The 23,120-nt window shown below is 37.2% G+C and overlaps 1 protein-coding gene across 1 annotated transcript in view; it reads left to right on the top strand.

The window, feature by feature from the left end:
* Positions 1–23,120, top strand: part of LOC608881 (protocadherin-11 X-linked) — a 389,893-nt gene that overhangs the window by 187,930 nt on the left and 178,843 nt on the right. The window contains exon 5 of the mRNA XM_038587829.1: positions 13,648–13,677. Coding sequence (XP_038443757.1) covers positions 13,648–13,677 — 30 coding nt within the window. The remainder of the gene's footprint in view (positions 1–13,647; positions 13,678–23,120) is intronic.

Consider the following 23,120-nt stretch of genomic DNA (forward strand, 5'->3'; position numbering starts at 1 on the left):
TCCCTTCCCAGATTAGGAATGTTTTCAGCTAGAATTTGTTCAAATACATATTAACCCTCATCGTTAGGACTTCTAGTTTGGATTGCATCTCATTCAATTGATTTTTAATTTCTGCCTGATTAGCTCTAAATTCTGCAGTCATGAAGTCTCTTGAGTCCTTTATGCTTTTTTCTAGAGCCATCAGTAGCTGTATAATAGTGCTTCTGAATTGGCTTTCTGACATTGAATTGTAATCCAGATTTTATAACTCTGTGGGAGAGAGGACTGTTTCTGATTCTTTCTTTTGAGGTGAGGTTTTCCTTCTAGTCATTTTGCTCAGTTCAGAGTGGCCAAAAGCAAGTTGTATTGGGAAAAGGAGAAAAAGAGAGGAGAGAAGGAAAGAATAGAGAAAGACAAAAAAAAGAGAAAAAAAAGAAGAAAAAGAGAAAGAAAAAAGAAAGAAAGGGAAAAAAGGGGTGTGTTAAGTTTTTTAGTAACTAGTTGGAAATGAGACTGCCAAGGCAAGCGAGGGTCCAAGAACAGATTTTATTGCAGGCACCCTCGGGCGAGGTTCCACGATTCACAGGGGAAAGAGAGTGAGTCGAGGAAGTCGCGCCAAGACAAGGTGATAGGGGGTTTACATAACGTTGTAAGGCAGAACGGTTTCCTATTGGTTGGCTCATATGCAAAGGAAGGATTGCAATCCAACCAGTCAGAGTGACCCTCACTATGCAAAGGAAGGATTGCAATTCGACCAGTCAAAGGTGACTTCCTCCTCTGGGGTTTGAAGGGCATTGGGTTCGGTTGGGGAATTCCAAAGGAGAGGTGTAAGGGTCTGCTTAAGCTGTCGTCCCAAGTGGAGGTGGTGACAGGAACCTCAGCCATTTTGGCGTATCCGCCATCTTGAGGAGTTTCCCTTCCCGCCTGGCCCCAACAGGGTGGGGGAAGAAAACAAATCAAAAAGCAAAACAAAACATAACAAAACAACAACAACAACAAAAAAGAAAAGCAAAAAAGAACCACGGGGAAGTATCTTCTGATTCTGTATACTTTAAGTCCCTTGATTTCCCCTGAAACTTGTCCGTCTAGCTGGTCTTCTGGGGGAGGGGCCTGTTGTGTTGATTTTCAGGTGTTAGCAGTTGGGGGAGCTGCTCTGCCCCCTGCCTGGTGCAGGCCTCAGTGGGGGTTGTTTACCCCGTGAGGCCCCAGGAGCAACAGCCCCAGTGGCGGGGCCAGCTCTGGAAACCTGGATTCAGCTCCCGCAGGAACTCCGTCTGCAGGGCCTGGAGGCTCCGGGGCGGGGCCGCTGATCTGCTCAGCTCGGGGCAGGAGCGTCCTTGCTGTCCTGGGCCCTCCCGGCCTCTGCCTGTCCCGGGGGGAGGCCGGATCCTGGGCTGTGTCCTGGCACCCTGTTGGATTCGCGCTCCGGCCGCGCAGCCCCCTCCGCGGAGCCGCCGCTGGAGCCCCTCCGAGCTGCTGTTACTGTCCCAGGGAGCCCGAGGGCATCCTCGCCCTCCTGGGGTCCTGCTCCAACTCCCTGGAACCCCTTTCCGCCGAGTCACCGCTGAGCTGCTCCTGGGTCCAGCGGCGCGCACTGCAGCCCTTTAGGAAGCTCGGCCGTGGGGTGTGGCATGCTCTCCCCTGGGCACAGGTGCTCTGTTAGTGTCCCAGGGAGCCTGAGGGCATCCCCGCCCTCCTGGTATCCTGCTCCAACTCCCTGCGAGGCCTTTCCGTCCGGGAAGATTGGTGCAGCTCCTGCTTCTCTGGGACAGGGCTCTCCTGTCCTGGGGACACTCGCCCCGGCCTTAGCCTGGCTCCTCGCGGGGCCCCTCCCCCTCGGAGGCCTTTTGTTTCTTTATTTCTTTTTTCCCCGTCTTTGTACCTTGACAGAAGCGTGAACTCTTCTCACTGAAGCATTCCAGGTGTTCTCTCTTTAATTTTCAGGCCGATTTCGTAGATTTTCAGGATAATTTGAAGGTTTTCTAGGTAATTTGGTGGAGACAGATGATTTGGAGACCCTACGCTTCCACCATCTTGCCCCTCCCCTCCTCAATTCATTTTCATGAGGTAGTAATTCACATGGAACCCCAAAGCAAAAGCTTTCCCTTTCACAATCTTTTACTACCACTCAAAGCACTCTTGTTATATACTGGCAATTAATTCATTCATTATCTCTAAATTTTTTTTAAGATTTTATTTATTTATTCATGAGAGACAGAGAGAGAGAGAGGCAGAGACACAGGCAGAGGGAGAAGCAGGCTCCATGCAGGTCGCCCGATGTGGGACTTGATCCCAGGTCTCCAGGATCACGCCCTGAACCAAAGGCAGGTGCTAAACCCCTGATCCACCCAGGGATCCCTCTAAATATTTTTTAGTAACTGACTTTGTCAATAGATAGGAAGATTCTTCCTGGTTATCGTAGTGTTCTCAATGTTTCACACAGTGTGTGATTAAAATAATGATAATAATAGTGTATGTTGACAGCTTACTATATGACCATCTATTAAGTGCTTTAGTATGAACTCAATTAGCTCACAGACACCTTATCATATAGCTGTTGTTTTAATAATCAGTATTCTACAAATAGACAGAATAGTTAGAATAGTTAAGCAATCCTTTTAACATTACCTACTTGTATCACCATTGAGTAAGTACTAGTGATAACATGTTTAATAGTTTACTTCTTTGGGATCTGGTTATTTGTTGGTCACAGATCACTGATATAAAGAAGACACCCTCCCTGTCCACACCTAGGGCAGGATGGTCTGGTTTGTTCTCTTATCTCTGGTTTTCTTACATCTCAGCATTTTTGGGATTTTTGTGAGCCTGCTTCCTTGGCCCCCTACCTAGCTCTGCCTAGCCCCATTGTCCCTAACTCAAAGCAGTCTATTTTCAGAGCCCATGATTTTAAACACTATGCCTGCCACACAATAGATATTCAATGAGTATTTGTTGATGGATAGAATTCCATAGTTAAAGCTCCCAAAGAAATACAACTCCCTCATTCTTCTAAAAATACTAATGATAAATAGCCAATAATAAAAATAAAAATGCCATGAATACAGAGCTCTGCTAAGAATAAAGTCAGTTGGGGTTAAATGGAATCATCTGCTGTTTTATGTTGAATTAGAAGCTGAAAATAACATTAATGTGGGAAATTGGGGCAAAAATGAAAATCTACATGCCAGATTCACAAAGTAGTAAAAAAAAAATGTACACACTTAAAATATTTTAGAGACTTTAAGAGCTAAATACTGGGAAGATTCCTGAGGTGAATGAGCCTCTGGGGAATGATAGACCTTTTAAAATAAAACTCACATCCTATCTTATGCAGTTTTAATGTGAGTATTTGATAATTCAAGGCTCCATGGATCACTCAAGAGGAGTGTTTTTATTTCTGTTATAGAAACCCAGCAGCATCATAGATATTGGAATTGAACTATGGTAAATAATAAATTGTGCTTTTAATTAGTGTTCACTATTTATCTGCTATACCTCTAACTAAATGATTTGAAATTATTCTCTGAGAGATAAAATTCTACAAGGATACTTCTTTTTTTATTTATTATTTTTTTAGTTTTTTAGTTTTTTACTTCTTAGGAAGCACTAAAGCAGGGTAAAGAGGTAGAGTGAGAGGGAGAAGCAGGTTCCTAGCTGAGCAGGGAGCCCCACATAGTGCTTAATTCCAGGACTCTGGGATCATGACCTGAGCAGAAGGCAGTTGCTTAACTGACTGAGCCACCCAGGCACCCCTAAGGATATTTCTGATGTAGTTTTGGAGCAGTGTTATTGTTAGAGTTTAGAGCTGATGGCCAAGAAGGAATTCTTGAGATGTCTTTGGTGCAAAAAGGTGGTTTTATTAAAGCATGGGGACAGGACCTGTGGGCAGAAATAGCTGCTGCACTGGGGTTGTGAGGAATGACTGAGGGAGAGGTTCACAAGGACTTTCATATGCTAAAGATTCACAGGATACTGGAGGCATTGCTATTGTCAAGCTAAGGTTGTTTTTCCCTCTAACAAAGAGCATTAACAGTAAGATAGTTGGAAGTTTCCTGGAGGAAACTTTATACTCTGCTTATTTCTAGTATTTGTCAATGGACTGCGAGGACATTTAATTTAATTTACATTCCCTTCTGCTTTTGTTGCCCATATTACTTCTATTAATGAAGAAAAACTTCCAAACTATTCTGTTATCAAAAGTACTGTAATTATCTATACTCTTGTTCTTTATGAAGAGCAAAGATAGCTATTTCTATCTTGGCAATCAATTTATCTTTAGTAACTAGCCTGGTGAATTAATTCATGTAAAGTTAGAAATGTTCATATTGAATACTCCTTCTTACCCTGAAGAGGAGATAGATTGTGAATCCTTGGTCTTTTCTCCACACATAAAATGCTTTCCTTACATACAATGCATCTGAATTAACCAGATGGAAACTGGGCTAGGAACTAAAATGGTTGAATTGGAAAATTGCTCAATATTTAAATTTAGTAGTTGCTTACATTAAAGAAATCATGTAGTTGCTTACATTAATAAACTAATACTAAAGGCTCCAGATTCTGGAGCTGGTCGTGTTACTTGCATATGTGAAAACAATGAATATTCTAATAGTTAATATACATGTAGTTGGAAATTTTTTAAAGAAACTTAACTTAGATCTAGTTAGTAAATATCAATGTAATTACCTAATAGTAAAATTGATGCAAATGGTTACTTTGTAGAAACATAACTGAATGCTTTTTCTCTAGCATATGATGAAGTTTTCTGAATATAGGTGAGGCCTGGAGCTGACAACCAAGAAATAATTCTTGAGACATCTTTGGTGCAAAATGGTGGTTTTATTAAAACACAGGGACAGGACCCATGGGCAGGAAGAGCTGCTGTCCTGAGCCTGTGAGTGATGGATGATTATATACCTGGAAGTTGGGAGGGGTTTGAGAATAGCATACTCTCTAAGGACTTTTAGAAACAAGGTTTCCAGGTTCTTGAGGGAGCTAGCTATTGTTGGGAAAAGGTCACTTATTACCGTCTAATAGAACCTGAGTCATAAGACCCTTCAGATGTTTATCAGTGGGCCATGTGCTTGGGAAATGATCACCAACATGTACCTTGGGGGTTTAGAGATAAAGGAAATTTAAAGGAATTTTTATATGTTAAAATAGACTTACAGATTCCTGGAGGACAGGCTAAGATTGCCTTCTGCCCTTAGCAAAGTATGAACAGTGAGACATTTGAGTCTGTAGAAGAAAGTCACTCTCTCTGTTTCAAGAACTTGTCAATGTGCTTTGTCCTCAGCTAGTCCTCTGTTCCCCCATCAGCATAGATAATCATTAGGAAATGAGTACTATAAGGGATATATAATATTTATTCAGAATTATTCATGCATATTGAAATATTATTCATTATCTAGTTTATTATTGCTAGATATTAGGGTACATAGTCATTAATTCATAATAGTATATTTACTTTTTGTGTATTTATATCTAAGATATACAGCAATCCCTGGTGAAAAGAATATTTACATCCTGATTTACAATCTTATACAATTTTGAAACATAGTATAAGTCTTTATACCTAAATTTCTATACATGTAAAATTAGAATAATTGTATTAGAATTATGGACTATTTCAAGGATTAATTCAGAAAATATATGTTAAATACTTGAAAGTTTCTGATATTTTTTAAGATTTTATTTATTTATTCATGAGAGACAGAGAGAGAGAGAGAGAGAGAGGCAGAGACACAGACAGAGGGAGAATCAGGCTCCATGCAAGGAGCCTGATGTGGGACTTGATCCCAGGACTCCAGGATCACACCCTGGACCAAAGGCAGGCGCTAAACCACTGAGCCACCCAGGGATCCCCGGTGTCTGATTTACAGAACTCTTACAAATAGTAACTGTTAAAAATACTTGGGAGATGAGAAAAAAGTCCAAAAGAATAATCAAGAAAAAAGATTTTATTTGACTTTCAAAATAATATCTACAAATAGAAAGGATATGATTTGTTACTGTTATTTCCATTTTAAGAATTAACAAACTGAGATTTAGAAGTCAAAGGACTTGCTCATTGTCACACAGTTCTTTGCTCCCTTGTGGTATGATAGCATTTTATTCATCTGGCCATTATAACATCTAAAATATTATAATTATCACTTGCTACATCTGACTTCCCTGTTAAATTGTGAAGTCCTGTAGGGCAAGGGTCTTATTCCATTCATTTTTCTACCACTTAGAAAATTTGAATGTAGTACCAAATAAGCTTTTGCTAAATGTCTTAAAGTTGAATGAATAATCTGGGACTGGAACCTATATCTGGTTATTCAAAATCGGATAATCTTTCCATTGTACTAAATTTACTTATAATCATTCCAGTCCTCCAGAAACTTAAATATACAAAATGCATTGATTTGTGGTTAATAATCTTCGAAAGTATTTTGGTTTGAGAAATTATAGAATAAAACAATCCATTTTATATTTTAGTGCTTTTTTTCCTGAAATGAAAGTATATACTTTTGATTAATTGGATTTTTAATAGCACTTCAATAACAAATTACCACAAACATCAGTTGCTTAAAATAACAGAAACTTAGTCTTTTGTCCTTCTGCAGTCCAGAACTCTGAAATCAAAGTGTCCTTAGTGCCATGCTCCCTCTAAAAGCTGTAGGGAAGATTAATTCCTAGCTTCTTCCAGCTTCTGCTGGCATTTAGCAATTCTAATTCCTTCCCTCTTCCAGCTTCTGCTGCATTCTTTAACTTGTAGCTGCCATCACTCCAATCTCTGCCTTCAAAATCACATGACCTTCTTCCTGTTTGTGCGTGTCTTTTTCCTATATACACACTGGACATTGAATTTAAGGAATCCCTAAATCCAGGATGATTTCATTCCAAGATCCTTAACTAATTATAGCTGCAAAGATATTACTTCCAAATAAGATACAATTTTGAGATTCCAATGGACATAAATTTTTGGAGAATGCTCTCTACTCACTATATGCATTATACTTCATTTGATTTGATAGTGTCAAGACAGGCTTAATGAAACCTCACAAACCTAAAAACAATGAGTTCAACTGGGGAAAAACAAAGAGGTTTCAGTTTCAGTTTTCTTAAATGATTTGAAATAAAGTTGAAAATTCTACCCAAAAAATGCAGTGAAAGTAGAACTTCAGCTTGGAATTACTAGAGGAGTTTGAAATAGAGATTATATATCAATGCATAAGGGAGTGGCAGGACTAGGTAGGGAGAGATATGTAGGGGGCCAGGGAATCAGACTCACAAAAATCCCAAAAATGTGGAGAGGAAAGGAAACCTGAGATACAAACCAGGGCATCCTGTCCTAGGTATCAAAGGTGGGGTCTATAACAGCTACTTGTGACTTGCAAAGAATTACCAGACCCTAAAAAGGAAGTAAGCCATTGAAGGTGTTAACACTATTCCTTATTCAATCATGATATCAATAGAGATGTTAAAAGGCTTTAGGTTCCCTTGTTGGCTTTCAACCAACACTACAAGCCAGCCCTGTCAGGATCCCTCTGCCTCCTAAGAACCTTCTCTGTCTCCTTGCTTAATAAATTTCTATTGCTTTACTCACTCTCCTTTGTCTGTGACATTCATTCTTTGACTCTGTGAGACAAGAACCTAGTTCTCACACTTTATCAGTAATCAAGTAAGAGCTCAAGAAGACTATGATAATCCCAGAAAAGAATATCACTTTCCACCTAGAAAACAAGCAAATGATAACAACGGATACCAGATAATTATTATAACTTTGTTGTAAAGTAGGTATTATTAGATTAAAACTAAAACTTAAGGATAAATTAAAAATAATGCAACTAAGTCCAAGGTTTAAATCTCTATCAGAAAGCTACATGCTAGGGGATCCCTGGGTGGTGCAGCGGTTTGGCGCCTGCCTTTGGCCCAGGGCGTGATCCTGGAGACCTGAGATCAAGTCCCACATCAGGCTCCCTGCGTGGAGCCTGCTTCTCCCTTGCCTGTGTCTCTGCCTCTCTCTCTCTATCATGAATAAATAAATAAAATCTTAAAAAAAAAAAGAAAGCTACATGCTTAAGTACTATTTATGTAAAATGACTATAGTAGCATTAAACTTTCATTTGAGGTCCATCCAAATAACTAGTAACAGTATTTTAAAATACCCTTTGTCCATCTGTAAGTATGATATAAAGGATAGTATATAAGGAGCTTTAAAATTCTTATTTTTATGATAGATCTATTTTGTTATGCTTCATCTAATATGAAAACCAGTATTCACAGATTAAGCAGTCTGGTAGCTATTGCACTGAAAAAAAAAAGTCTTCATCTATAAGCTTTAATAGACTCAATGCAACAATTTGTTTTCACATTTCACAAGAATGACATGTTAAGATCATCTGTAACTATTTTATTTATTTTATGTTCAAGTTTTTTATTTAAATCTAGTTAGTTAACATATAGTGTAGTATTAGTTCCAAGAGTAGCATCTAGTGATTCATCACTTACCATCTGTAATTTAAAATTGTATTAGAGTCGTTACATATGTCTTTAGCAGCAAAGATATTTTCATGCAAAATTCAAACAATTAAAAATGAAACATAGTTTCAACTGATATGCCATATTTTTATCAAGCAGCTTCAAAATGGGAATGATTATTTTCCCACATCAAAGTGCCTCTGTAAGAATAAAATAAAATGATAGTTGTAAAGCATTTACTAAATTTGATTCATACTCAATAAATTATAGGCAATTATAATAGTGGCAGTGATAGTTGTAGCAATAGTGTTCCTGTCATTGTCACAATCATTATCAGCATTATTATCATCAATGTAGTTAATGCCCTGGGGTTAGTGTAGGAGGAAGATACAGTTTTCTAAATTTTGGTTGAATAAGATCATTCAGCTACTTGTAGACCAAAGACTGAAACATATGTCTTCTCATTTCAAATTTCATGTTTTATTTACTGATGCATCAATATTATCTATACAACATTTATGCTAGTCTTAAGTTTAGGAGCATAATAAGGACACAAAAATACCTAGATACATTCTCGTAAGTGTGTTCTTTTGAAATAGTTATTTATATCCTAGAAAGGAGATAAGTAGTAAACAAATATGTTGAGGAAGACATTTAAGCTTATTATTATTATTATTATTATTATTATTATTATTACATTCACTAATGTCTTCCCTTTAAAATCAATAGCATTCTAGGTCACATGTGTCAATTTACTAAAACAAAACAAAACAAAAGACAAAAAACAACTTGGCCATGATATTTGTATGGAGAATTAGTCAAGTAAAAATTATACTTAAAGTTGTAATATTCTTAAAATGCAGATTGGGGGGCATTCCAACTGGTGGAGTATTAGTAGATACAGTCTCCATAGCCTTTCAGTTTGTTATGCTATAAACACACATGAATATACTCACACACATGCACAAGGATAAAAAAAAATCTTCTGCAGTTTCATTCATCTTTTAGGCAAATATTTATTCAGGATGTAATATGTGTTCATAGTGGGAAGTATTTTCATTTTGCTCATACCCTGCCCCCAGTTTTTTTTTAAGATTTTATTTATTTATTCATAGACACAGAGAGAGAGGGAGGCAGAGACACAGGTAGAGGAAGAAGCAGGCTCCATGCAGGGAGCCCGATGTGGGACTCGATCCGAGGTCTCCAGGATCACACCCCAGGCTGTGGGTGGCGCCAAACTGCTGCGCCACCAGGGCTGCCCTTGCCCATGCCCTTTAGAAAAGGTACTATCATAATACCACCACTGTCATTCTGATAAGTGCTTTTTGTTAAATCTTGACCATTACTGGACATCTCAAGTTGATTTTGCACTTAATCCAGCTGAAAAAAATTTAGTGGTAGCTAGTGCTGTTTTGAGTGAGAATTGAGATCAACTTTTAAAATAAATCTGTGTTCACCAAGTGCATTGTCTCTTATACATGTTTTGTTCTATTTCTTTCATAATCAGCAGGCAAGGTAGTGTTTTAGGATAAGCTCTAATGTTTGATCCTCTAGTAGGCCTCTGCCTCTTTGTTACCTGTGCATAAGGATGTGACTTCCTTGACTTCTGATTCTAGTCTTGCTCCCTTTTATTATTAATCTAAGTGATGAGAAATTCCTAATGGTTTTATTTAAGAGGACAGTTACTCTGTTAGTGGTAACAATACAGAGGAAACCCTACATGAAATAAGTGAAGATAACAGCTATACTTTACACAAGAAAGAAAAAGAAAGAAAAAGAAGAGAAAAGAGAAGAGAAGGGAAGGGAAGGGAAGGGAAGGGAAGGGAAGGGAAGGGAAGGGAAAGGAAGGGAAGGGAAAAGAGAAGTAGTAAACCTGGAGATGGGAAAAAAAAGTAGAATTTTCCAGAGAAACTGACTGTATGTAGTAATACCCTTTTGAGCCATAGATCTCTTCTTGTATTAACCTCAACCTTTGTGCTCATTGTGTTCACTCTGAATGCACATGCCTAAAAGGGACACAATTATAATATCTGGTTTCCACTAGTCACAAAAGCACATAGATTTGAAGAATACCCAAATAATTTGACTTTCTTTCAACAGTACTGATACTGCTACCACCTCAGTGTATACATGGATCACTCTTCATTGTAATTTATCTCCCACCATTTTCCATTTTGTCCACTAATACTGTGTTACATAAAAGAGAATGGACTAAAAAAATGGAATGTTTTCCTAGTTGGATCATATTCTTGACATTAACAAATTTTGTTACTTCTCTTGTATAATATATCTTCTTCCTACTTTTCATCAGTTATACTCAATCATCTCTAACAATCTAGAAAATCTGATATAATATGAGAAATATTCATTTATTAGTAGGGAAAGGGCCAAGGGCAGGCTGCTTCAAGATGGGCCACTTTGGCATAAAGATTATTTTGAATTAAAAGTAATCAAAATGCATCAGATGCAGGAAAAGTTCTCTGTCTCCTCTCAGCTGCCTAAATTTACTTTGGAAAGGAAAGCCTGCACCAAGAAGAGAACTATTAACAGAGATTCCCTTTTATGTAAGAAATGTACCTACATTATAGGGAAACATTTGTGTTTTTGAAATATGTCCTTTCCTTTTCCTGCTAATGGCTCTCTCCCCTTTGTATATCCAGACCCTACCCCTCTCCTTAGTTCATATAAACTTCATGTTGCCTCATTGTCTTTAGAATTTCATTGTCTATGTGGGTTGTCCTCATCCCTACTACATTTTATTTTCTTCCATTAATCTGTCTCTTGTCAATTCGATTTTATGTCCAGCTAGAAGGACCATAAAGCAGAGGAAGGTCTCCCTCCACAACAGTAGTAAGAACTTGTTCACATCAGGAGGTTAATAAGAACATATGAAACTACATGACAAATATATACTATTGGAAAATTCTGAGCTTATAACATTCAGACCTGTTATTTTTTTTTCCCTCCCTCACTATATATAATTTAGTTTGGACAACGATTTTGTTGATTTAGTGTTGATTATTTTGGGGTCAATTTTTAAATAAGGGGATTAAAAATCCATGTCTCTGTCAAAGTAGGAATTGCTTTTCGGCATGTTTTTTTTTTCTTCCAGCATTTATTATTTTTTTAATATTTCTATCATCAAAACTGGTATCAATTTGTCATCCTATTTACATGCCTGCCAATATATTTCTATGCTTACTTTTAATTCTAATGCTCATCTAGATGTTACCAAATAGGACCCACTTATGGTGGCAGATTGTGTTGTATCTGTGGTGTGGATTAATGCAAAGACGATCCTTTTTGATATTTCCCACTTGATCTATTTTAACCTTTTCACGATAACAATTTTCAAATAAAAGCAAAAGTAGCACGGCACAGGAAATGCTTTTAGTTAAAATATAAAATTTAGGGAAACAAACACATTCTGAACTTGTCTTTTTTCATTACTGTGGTGAGGAGGAGCACTGAGTGTTATGCTATATTTTGGCAAATTGAACTCCAATAAAAAAAATTAAAAGAGAAAAATAAAATCTGTTGTTATTGCAAGTAAATCTTAATGAAACAACCATAAAAAGATCTATTGTGCTGCTGCAAAATAGAGAATAGTATTTTAATATTATATCCTTAAAGACTTTTTTGTTTATGACTTTATTTCTATTAGAAAGTTGAAAATTTTAGCCTATTTTTTAAGTTTTTTTTTATTTATTTAGTAATGAGACACACACACACACACACACACACACAGGCAGAGAGAGAAGCAGGCTCCATGCAGGGAACCCATTGTGGGACTGGATCCCGGGTCTCTGGGATCATACCCTTGGCTGAAGGTGGCACTAAACTGCTGAGCCACCCAGCTGCCCTTAACCTACTATTTAAGAATTATTATTCATAATGATAAGAGATGTAGATATCTATTATTTAAAGGCATTGAAACCATGGATATTTTCTTGAAAGAGATTATGGAAGTCATCATTCTAAGGGTATCCCTTCCTGAATATAATTCTAATACTGAGCCATTGAAGGCTGAATTTGTTCAACACAAGAAAAGTGTGAATATCTTAGGGTAAACATCAATACCCAAAATGGAACGGGTGAAAAAAAGTACACTTTGATTTCTTGAATAAATGATTTTTGCCCATGTCTAGATACTTGTTTAAATGTCCATGTTGTGAACACAAGTTACGTTAAAATGACAGGAAAAAATGCATACTTTCTGAGAATAAGTTATTAAAAATATAGAGCAATCTCTGGCTATGTTAATTGTATCTGTCTTTGTATTTACCCTTATTTCAAAATCAACCCAGCTCTACCCCCCTTTTTTTCTTGTGATTCATTGTAATCAAGGAGGCTCTCAGAGAACATTTTGTGTAGCTGTTAAAATGACAAGAAATGGAGATAAAATTTTAGGAGAAAAGACTTTTGGGAGCAAAAGTATCTAGAAATGTAGAAATTTGATCATTTATGATATGGTATATTCATCGTCTACAAAGAAGAATGAAGAAGGGACTAATGGCCTAAATGTTTTTGGAGTCTTGAAAATTAATTTAACCTGTCTCCTGAGGTTGAAAGGGAATTTTAAAAAAGAAGTTTTAAGTAAAAAGGAACAAAATAACCAAACACCACAGCTACAATGAGAAAAAAAAAAAAAAAAAAAAGAACATAATTCAGTTGAACAGAATCTAATTAAGGTGTTCCTAAGAACTACCAAAATTAACACTTAGAGATAATACTTAATGTCTTTTAGATGTTTCTTATGTTTATTCCTAATTCATGTATTCCAACCAACCTAGTTCTTTTTTTAAGAAATGCATTCATGCTTGAGGTAAAGGCTTATTCATTAAAAATTAATGAAAAATAAGTAATATAAGTAAGAGAATATCTAATTGGAGGCATGTCTTTTCTTCACAAAAGCCTATGTGGGCTAAATATATAACTGAGTTTTGTAATGCTGATCCAAGATTTCTTATATGGCTCTCATACTGGTACATGAGATTTATAATGTCGTGATATCCCCTTATGAAATGACTGAAGAAAGCAGAAGTTGAAGACAGTTTCAGAAGAACAGAATTTTTTACTATTGGACATAGAATATTGGCATTAAGAAATATATTTGCAATAACAAATTAGAGCTGATTTTCAATTTTGTTTTGTTTTGTTTTCCTTTGCTTCCTTTGCCTCCATTTTATCCTAAATCAGTGGAAGTCTGAGGGGAAAACAGCAGGGAAGGTAAGATTATAAATTTAAAAGAAAATTGATTTCAAAATATATTGTACTATTTTTTCTTAATATTTTGAAACCACAGTATTTACTCCATGGCCTTAAAACTATAAGTATTTAAGATGATATATGTTGTGATTCTACCTTAAAAGATCTTCAAACTGAACTGTATCCACATTTTGTATCATTTACACAGTCCTGGATGCAATTTTCAAACTAATTTAATTTAATTTAATTTAATTAATTTTATTTTTGACCAACACTTTTCTTTTCCCACTGTGCCAAAACAACATTCTGCTTAAAGCATTACTTTGTGAATATTCTGTGAATAGTTATTTTATTATTAATTTTAGCAATAAAAGGGACCATTTCGTTGTCAATTCACAATTTGGCTTTCACAGCAAAAATCCGTGAATATGAAGCATGATGATATCTGATAGGATCACAAGGAAAGTAGGATAACTAAACTAAACAAACATAGTTAATCAGTAAATTGATATTCAAAGTTTTAGGATGTCATGTTTCAAGGTGAAAATTTTAAGTTCTGCTTATATATATGGATAGTCTAGTTGTCTAGAAAAAATTGGTTTTCTCAGTTTAAAAAATAAACTATCTCAAACATATTGTTAAATTTTAGTTACCTCATTAGTTAAACTACAACACCACTAAAATAAACAGTTTTTGAACTGTTCACTGGCATTTAATCTTTCCTAGAATTATGAATTGGTTTCCTCACCATGTTGTGGGGTTGAAAGAAATTTTCCCTTGAGCTTCTGATGGAAGATATTTTGGAAACTAAATTCAACAAGTGTTAAAAGCTGTGATATTAGAACCAAAATGTTACCATAACTTTATGCTAGGTTAAATGGGAGCATAATCTTTAAGATGGATGTATCCTAGTCTAGTTTAAGAGACCAAATTTTGTGTTTGAAAAGGAACTTGCCAAAGGGTGGTCTCGGTTATGTCAGAAATGTTAGTCTTGAATGTCTTTATCAAGGGTGAGAACTACCTGAAAATAAATCCTGTCTAGAATGTCAAAATAAATCTTATTAATATTTGAGAAATAAACTAAAATAATGTACTAGAGAATTTTCAATGAATATATATATCTGACAGTTTTCAAATGCCTGTCTAAATTATCACTGTGGCTTTTGAGTGATGTCTTTTTGAGAGTCAGCTACTCCAAGGAAGCAAAAGATCATAAAAGAGATTTCAAATTAAGAGGAGGGAAAAAAGGGTAGTAAAATATTACTAGCTATATAAAGTGAATAAGAGAGAGGGAGAGAGAGGGAGAGAAGTTCTAGAGATTTTAGTATTCTAACATTCTCAACCATTCTATAACTTTAGAAGTGGGCCTGTTCAGTTATTTAAAAGCCGAGAATTTTGAACAACAGAAATATTGGCAACTTTTATCTAATGTAGCTATCCTACAAATAGGAAAATGTATTGGTTTCAAAAAAAATAGGATTCTATTTACAGAACTCTGGGGGTGAACTCATTTTCCTGTTCAGAAAACACTGGGTCATTAAATTTTAAAACAAAACACAGCAATAGTAGATATAAAAACATAATCACAATATAATTAGCAATGGAATGTATTATTTCTATTAAAAGATATATATATATACATATATAAATGTCAAATGAAAATTTTATATATATATATATATATATATATATATGTCAAATGAAAGCAAATCTGGACTTAGGGAGAGACTTTACTCAGAATAGGGAGAAGACTCTGATCTAAGAAATCTACAAGGTTCTTAAAACTCAACAGATAAATGAATGTTTTTGTTGTTGTTGTTAAGGGAAAACAGAATATTTTAAGAAACTGGACAAGCAAGATAAATGAACAGTGAGGTCCAAAAAAAAGTGTCTCACTGCAGACAGATGATTCCCAGGAGACCTTGAAAAGGAGACATGTTCTACTTTATTAGTGCTTGCTTATAGCTTAGGGGCAAACAGGACTCAGGGGCTTGTAAGAAACAGAGATACCTGTCTAAAGTTTGGTCAAAGCAAAGCAGAAAGTAGGAAAGGGACAACTATGAAAACTTGGTTATTTTTTCCATTACCTTTCTATTTTCTTTCTATACCACGGTAAGTACATTACCTTTCTATACCACGGTAAGTACAATAAAAATAAGTCACTAATATTGTGCTTACTCTGTTTCAAGCACTTGTGTGTATATGCATTATGTGTGTATATGTACATACACACATATATATGTATATATGTATATCTATGCACATATTTAGTCTTAAAAATAATGCTATAAGCTCTTTTACAGTTAAAAAACAAAAACAAAAAAACATAGTACAGAGCTTACATGACTTGCCTAGGCTTACATAGCTCATGAGAAGAAGACCCATGGTTTGACCCAAGCAACCATGTTCAGGAAACCTCTTTTAAAAAAGAAAAAAGATATCAAAAAAAAAGAAAAAAGAAAAAAGAAGAAGGGAAAAGATAAATGTTAAATCACAGAACAAATACTTATTTTATCTCAAAATACTTGTCTTATTCTATTTTAATACTTACATTGAACATTCTTAATGTCATAAGATGTGTCTAGAAGAATAAAAAAATACTTCTGTCAAATATGATGGTGCTTCAGACCTATCATCAAGCAGTTTCACTAGCATATATATATATTGTATACCTAGCCCAATATAATATGGTTCACATATACCATGGAGATTAGGTCTGTCCTCTGAGGCCCTTTATTTTTGGTTCATAGCATTATGTAAATGTTTGAAGGTTATTTTGAATACAAAATACAAGAAGATTTAAACCTTAAATATATTAAGTGTCAGAATATTTGTCAACTTTGGATTTATTGCAAATGTTTACATAAGAGTTAAATTTACCTCTTGAACTCCTGAACCTTACCTGTTTAAGTTTTTCTTTAATACAAATTATAAAATATGGCATTCATATTCAACTTAATTCAGAGTAAGTGAAAAATATAAGGATACTGCATTTCTAAAAAAAAAAGAAAAGAAAAAACATACATAAAATATTATCTTAACTAAGAATGAATATCATCTTTGCTAAATGAATGCTTTAATGTCTTTTAGATTCTAAACCTTTTAAGGACCTAGAATTTCTCAGTGACATCCCCATCTATTTAATTTTCACTCATTTTCTCTCCTTTCCCTTTATTCCCTTTCGATAATTTGTATATTCCCCAAATGAATGAGACCATATAATGTTTGTCCTTCTCCGATTGACTTATTTCACTCAGCATAATACCCTCCAGTTTCATCCACGTCAAAACAAATGGTGGGTATTTGTTTTTTCTAATGGCTGAGTATTATTCCATTGTATACATAAACCACATCTTCTTTATCCATTCATCTTTCGATGGACACTGAGGCTCCATCCAAAGTTTGGCTACTGTTGATATGGCTGCTATAAACATTGGGGTGCAGGTGTCCCGGCGTTTCAGTGCATCTGTATCTTTGGGGTAAATCCCCAGCAGTGCAATTGCAGGGTCGAAGGGCAGATCTATTTTTAACTCTTTGAGGAAACTCCACACAGTTTTCCAGAGTGGTTGTACCAGTTCACAATCCCACCAACAGTGCAAGAGGGTTCCCCTTTCTCCACATCCTCTCCAACAATTGTGTTTCTTGTCTTGTTAATTATCACCATTCTCACTGGTGTGAGGTGGTATCTCATTGTGGTTTTGATTTGTATTTCCCTGATGCCAAGTGATGCAGAGCATTTTCTCATGTGCATGTTGGCCATGTCTATGTCTTCCTCTGAAATTTCTGTTCATGTCTTTTGCCCATTTCACGATTGGATTCTTTGTTCCTTTGCTGTTGAGTTTAATAAGTTCTTTATAGATCTTGGAAACTAGCCTTTTATCTGATAGGTCCTTTGCAAATATCTTCTCCCATTCTGTCGGTTGTCTTTTAGTTTTGCTGACTGTTTCTTTTGCTGTGCAGAAGCTTCTTATCTTGATGAAGTCCCAATAGTTCATTTTTGCTTTTGTTTCTCTTGTTTTCATGCATATGTCTTGCAAGATGTTGCTGTGGCCAAGTTCAGAAAGGGTGTTGCCTGTGTCCTCCTCTAGGATTTTGATGGAATCTTGTCTCACATTTAGATGTTTCATCCATTTTGAGTTTATCTTTGTGTATGGTGTAAGAGAATGGTCTAGTATCATTCTTCTGCATGTGGATGTCCACTTTTCCCAGCATCATTTATTGAAGAGACTGTCTTTTATCCAGAGGATAGTCTTTCCAGCTTTGTGGAATATTAGTTGGCCATAAAGTTGAGGGTCCACTTCTGGGTTCTCTAGTCTGTTCCATTGATCTATATGTCTGTTTTTGTGCCAGTACCACACTGTCTTGATGACCACAGCTTTGTAGTACATTCTGAAATCTGGCATTGATGCCCCAGATATGGTTTCTTTTATTATTCCCTTGGCTATTCGGGGTCTTTTCTGATTCCACACAAATCTTAGGATGATTTATTCCAACTCTCTGAAGAAAGTCCATGGTATTTTGATAGGGATTGCATTAAATGTGTACATTGCCCTGGGTACCATTGACATTTTCACAATATTAATTCTTCCAATCCATGAACATGGAACATTATTCCATCTCTTTGTGTCTTCCTCAATTTCTTTCAGAAGTGTTCTGTAGTTTTTAGGGTATAGATCCTTTACCTCTTTGGTTAGGTTTCTTCCTAGGTATCTTATGCTTTTGGGTGCAATTGTAAATGGGATTGACTCCTTAATTTCTCTTTCTTCAGTCTCACTCTTAGTGTAGACATGCCACTGATTTATGGACATTGATTTTCTATCCTGTCACTCTGCCGAATTGCTGTAGGAGTTCTAGAAATCTTGGGCTGGAGTCTTTTGGGTTTTCTACGTACAGTACCATCTCATCTGTGAAGAGGGAGAGTTTGACTTCTTTGCCAATTTGAATGCCTTTTATTTATTTCTGTTGTCTGATTGCTGAGGCTAGGATTTCTAATACTATGTTGAATAGCAGTGGGGAGAGTGGACATCCCTGTCTTGTTCCTTATCTTATGGGAAAGGCTCCCAGTGTTTCCCCATTGAGAATGATATTTGCTGTGGGCTTTTCATAGATGGCTTTTAAGATGCTGAGGAATATTCCCTCTATCCCTATACTCTGAAGAGTTTTGATCAAGAATGGATGCTGTGTTTTGTCAAATGCTTTCTCTGCATCCATTGAGAGGATCATATGGTTCTTGTTTTTTCTCTTGCTGATACGATGAATCACATTGATTGCTTTACAAGTGTTGAACCAGCTTTGCATCCCGGGGATACATCCCACTTGGTCATGGTGAATACACTTCTTAATGTATTGTTGGATCCTATTGGCTAGTATCTTGTTGAGATTTTTTCATCCATGTTCATCAGTGATATTGGTCTATAGTTCTCCTTTTTGGTGGGGTCTTTGTCTGGTTTTGGAGTTAAGGTGATGCTGGCCTCATAGAATCATTTTGTTGTTATTCATTTCTTTCTATCTTTCCAAACAGCTTAGTAGAATAAGTGTGGTTTCTTCTTTAAACGTTTCCTAGATTCCCCCTGGGAAGCCATCTGGCCCTGGACATTTGGGTCTTGGGAGGTTTTTGATGACTGCTTCATTTTCCTCCCAGGTGATCAGCATGTTCCAGTTTTCTATTTCTTCCAGTTCCAGTTTTGGTAGTTTGTGGTTTTCCAGAAATGCATTCATTTCTTCTAGGTTGCCTAAATTATTGGCGTAAAGGTGCTCATAAGTTTTTAAGATCATTTGTATTTCCTTGGTATTGGTGGTGATCTCTCCTTTTTCATTCATGACTTTATTAATTTGAGTCTTCTTTCTCTTCTTTTTAATAAGGTTGGCTAATGGTTTATCTATCTTATTAATTCTTTCAAAGAACCAACTCCTGGTTTTGTTGATCTGTTCCACAATTCTTCTGGTCTCTATTTCATTGAGTTCTGCTCAAATCTTTATTAACTCTCTTCCTCTGCTGGGTGAAGGCTTTATTTGCTGTTCCTTCCGCAGCTCCATTAGGTGCAAGGTTGACGTTGTATTTGCGTTTTTCTAGTTTTTTGATGGATGATTGTATTGCGATGTATTTCCCCTCAGGACTGCTTTTGCTGTATCCTCAAAATTTTGCACAGCTGTATCTTCATTCTAATTAGTATCCAGGAACATTTTTAATTCTTCTCTAATTTCCTGGTTGACCCTTTCATCTTTTAGCAGGATGGTCTTTAACCTCCACGTTTTTGAAATACTTCTATACTTCTTGTGATTTAGTTTTATTTTCAGAGCAGTATGATCTGAAAACATGCAGGGGACAATCCCAGTATTTTGGTATCAGTTGAGACCTGATTTGTGACCCAGTATGTGGTCTATTCTGGAGAAAGTTCCATGTCCACTTGAGAAGAATGTGTTTTCAGTTGTGTTTGGATGTAAAGTTCTGTAAATATCAGAGAAATCCATCTGGTCCAACGTGTCATTTAAAGCTCTTGTCGGGATCCCTGGGTGGTGCAGCGGTTTAGCGCCTGCCTTTGGCCCAGGGCGCGATCCTGGAGACCCGGGATCGAATCCCACGTCGGGCTCCTGGTGCATGGAGCCTGCTTCTCCCTCTGCCTGTGTCTCTGCCTCTCTCTCTCTCTCTCTCTCTCTCTGACTATCATAAATAAATTATTAAAAAAAAAGCTCTTGTTTCTTTTGAGATGTTGTGCTTAGAAGATCTATCAATTACAGAAGTCCCTGTGTTCACGTCTCCACGTATAAGTGTATTATTATCTAAGTATGTCTTAACTTTGCTTATTAATTGATTGATATGCTTGGCAGCTTTTGCATTCAGGGCATAAATATTCGTGGTTGTTAGGTCCTCTTTTTGGATAGATCCTTTAAGTATGATATAGTGTCTCTCTTCATCTCTTACTACAGTCTTTGGGATAAACTTTAATTTATCTCATATGAGGATTGCTACCCCTGCTTTCTTTTGAGGACAATTTGAATGGTTAAAGGTTCTTCAACCTTTTATTTTCAGGCTGTAGGTGTCCTTATGTCTAACATGAGTCTCTTGTAAACAGCAAATAGATCGGTCTTGCTTTTTTATCCAGTCTGAAACCTTGCATCTTTTGATGGGATCATTAAGCCCATTCACATTCAGACTTACTCTTGATAGATAAGAATTTAGTGTCATCCTTATACCTTTTCAATCCCCGTTTTTGTGGATTGTTTCCTCCGACTTCCTCTTTCTTTTACAGAGTCCCCCTTAATATTTCTTGCAGAGCTGGTTTAGTGGTCACATATTCTTTCAATTTCTGCCTATCTAGAAGCTCTTTATCTCTCCTTCTATTGTGAATGAGAGCCTTGCTGGATAAAGTATTCTTGGCTGCATGTTCTTCTCATTTACGACCCTGAATATATCCTCCTAGCCGTTTATGGCCTGCTAGGTCCCTGTGGAGAGGTCTCCTGTTAACCTGATACTTCTCCCCATAAAGTTTTGGGATTTCTTGTCTCTTGCTGCTTTAAGGATCTTCTCTTTATCTTTGGAATTTGCAAGTTTCACTCTTAAATGTCAGGGTGTTGATCGGCTTTTATTGATTTTAGCGGGGGATCTCTCTATCTCCTGGATCAGAATACCTGTTTCCCTTTCCAAGTTAAGGACAGTCTCAGCTATGATTTGTTCAAATACATTTTCTGGTCTTCTGTCTCTTTCACCGCCCCCTGGAACCCATTTAAATGTAGATTTTTTCCTTCTGAGGCTGTCATTTATTTCCCTTAACCTTTCCTCAGGATCTTTTAATTGTTTTTCTCTTTTTATCTCAGCTTCCTTCCTTGCCATCTACTTGTCTTCTATGTCACTCACTTGTTCTTCTACCTCATTAACCCTCATCATTAGGACCTCCAGTTTGGATTGCATCTCATTCAATTGATTTTTAATTTCTGCCTCAGTAGATCTAAATTCTGCAGTCATGATGTCTCTTGAATCATTTTTGTTTTTTTCTAGAGCCACCAGCAGCTTTATAATTGTGCTTCTGAATTGGCTTTCTGACATCGAATTGTAATCCAAATTCTGTAACTCTGTGGGAGAGAGTACTCTTTCTGATTCTTTCTTTTGTGGTGAGTTCTTTCTTCAAGTCATTTTGCTCAGTGAAAAGTGGCTAAAAACAAGTTGTTCTGGAAAAAGGAAGGAAAAAGAGAGAGAAAAAAAAGGAGGGGAACAAATTAAATACAAAAACAAAGAGGGTTATCCTCTGATTCTATATAGTTTAAGTCCCTAGTCTTTCCCTGGTACTTTCCAGGGCTGCTTGGTCAATACCTTGGTCTTTCCCTGTCCTTCCAGCTAGTCTTCTGGGGAAGCAGCCTGCTTGTGCTGATTCTCAAGTGTGTGCACCTGGGACATCTGCCCTGCCCCTTAGTGCATGGCTCAGTGGGAGACGTTTATTCTGTGAGGCCCCTGCTCTCTGGTGGCCCTGCTGAGTCCCAGGCACAAGGTAACACCAGGGGGAACAACAACAGTGGCAGCAGCTAGTTCTCCAGCCCTGGAGTCAACTCTAGCAGTAACTACTGCAGTCTCCCAGTCTGCAGGGGCCTGGAATCTCCAGGGGTAGGGGGCACTGATCTGTACAGCTCAGGGCCTCCCAGTGGCAGAAGCGTCCTCACTGTCCTGTGCTCTCCCAGCCTCCATCTGTCCTGGGGTAGCGCTGGATCCTGGGCTGTGTCCCCAGGTGCCCTGGGCTCCGGGGCCTGCGCTGCTGGAATTGGGTTCCTGGTGCTGTGCAGGCCCCTCCACATGGAGCCGCTGCCTGAGCTGCTCCCGAGGCCCCACTGGGCGGGCACTCCAGCCCTTTAGGGAGCTCGGCCTGCAGTGTGTGGTGTACTTTCCCCCTTGGCACACTTCCTCTATTAATGACCCTGGGAGCCTGGGGACATCACTGTCCCTCCTGGGATCCTGCCCTAGTTCCCTGTGAGCGCCTTTCTCTTCAGGAAGATTGGTAATGTTCCTGCTTCTCTGGGACTTGGCTTTCCTTTCCTGAAAGCTCTCACTGCCTGGCCTTAGCCCAGCTCCTTTTCGGGGTCCTTCCCCCTTGGATGATTTTTTTATTGATTTATTTTTTTTCCCTTCTTCCCACCTTGATAGAAGCACGACTCATCTCCCTGTAGCATTCCAGCTGTTCTCTCTTTAAATCTCAGGCCGAAATCGTAGGTTTTCAGGATGATATGAAAGTTATCTAGGTACATTTGCGGGGAAAGGTGACTTGGGTGCCCTACTCTTCTGCCATCTTGCCCTGCCTCCGATTTATAAGCAAATTACCATATGTTTTACTTTCTAAAATAGAAATCATCTTTGCAACTACAATACATTTCCATATTACTTTATAGTCTCCCGTTTATTTCCTCTTAATTACAGAAATATCCAGCTCTTTTTTTTTTTTTTTTTGGAAGCCTTGAAAAATGTATCAGTATTTATGGAG

This window comes from Canis lupus, chromosome X, assembly GCF_011100685.1.
Source record: "Canis lupus familiaris isolate Mischka breed German Shepherd chromosome X, alternate assembly UU_Cfam_GSD_1.0, whole genome shotgun sequence".
NCBI classification, from domain to species: Eukaryota; Metazoa; Chordata; class Mammalia; order Carnivora; family Canidae; genus Canis; species Canis lupus.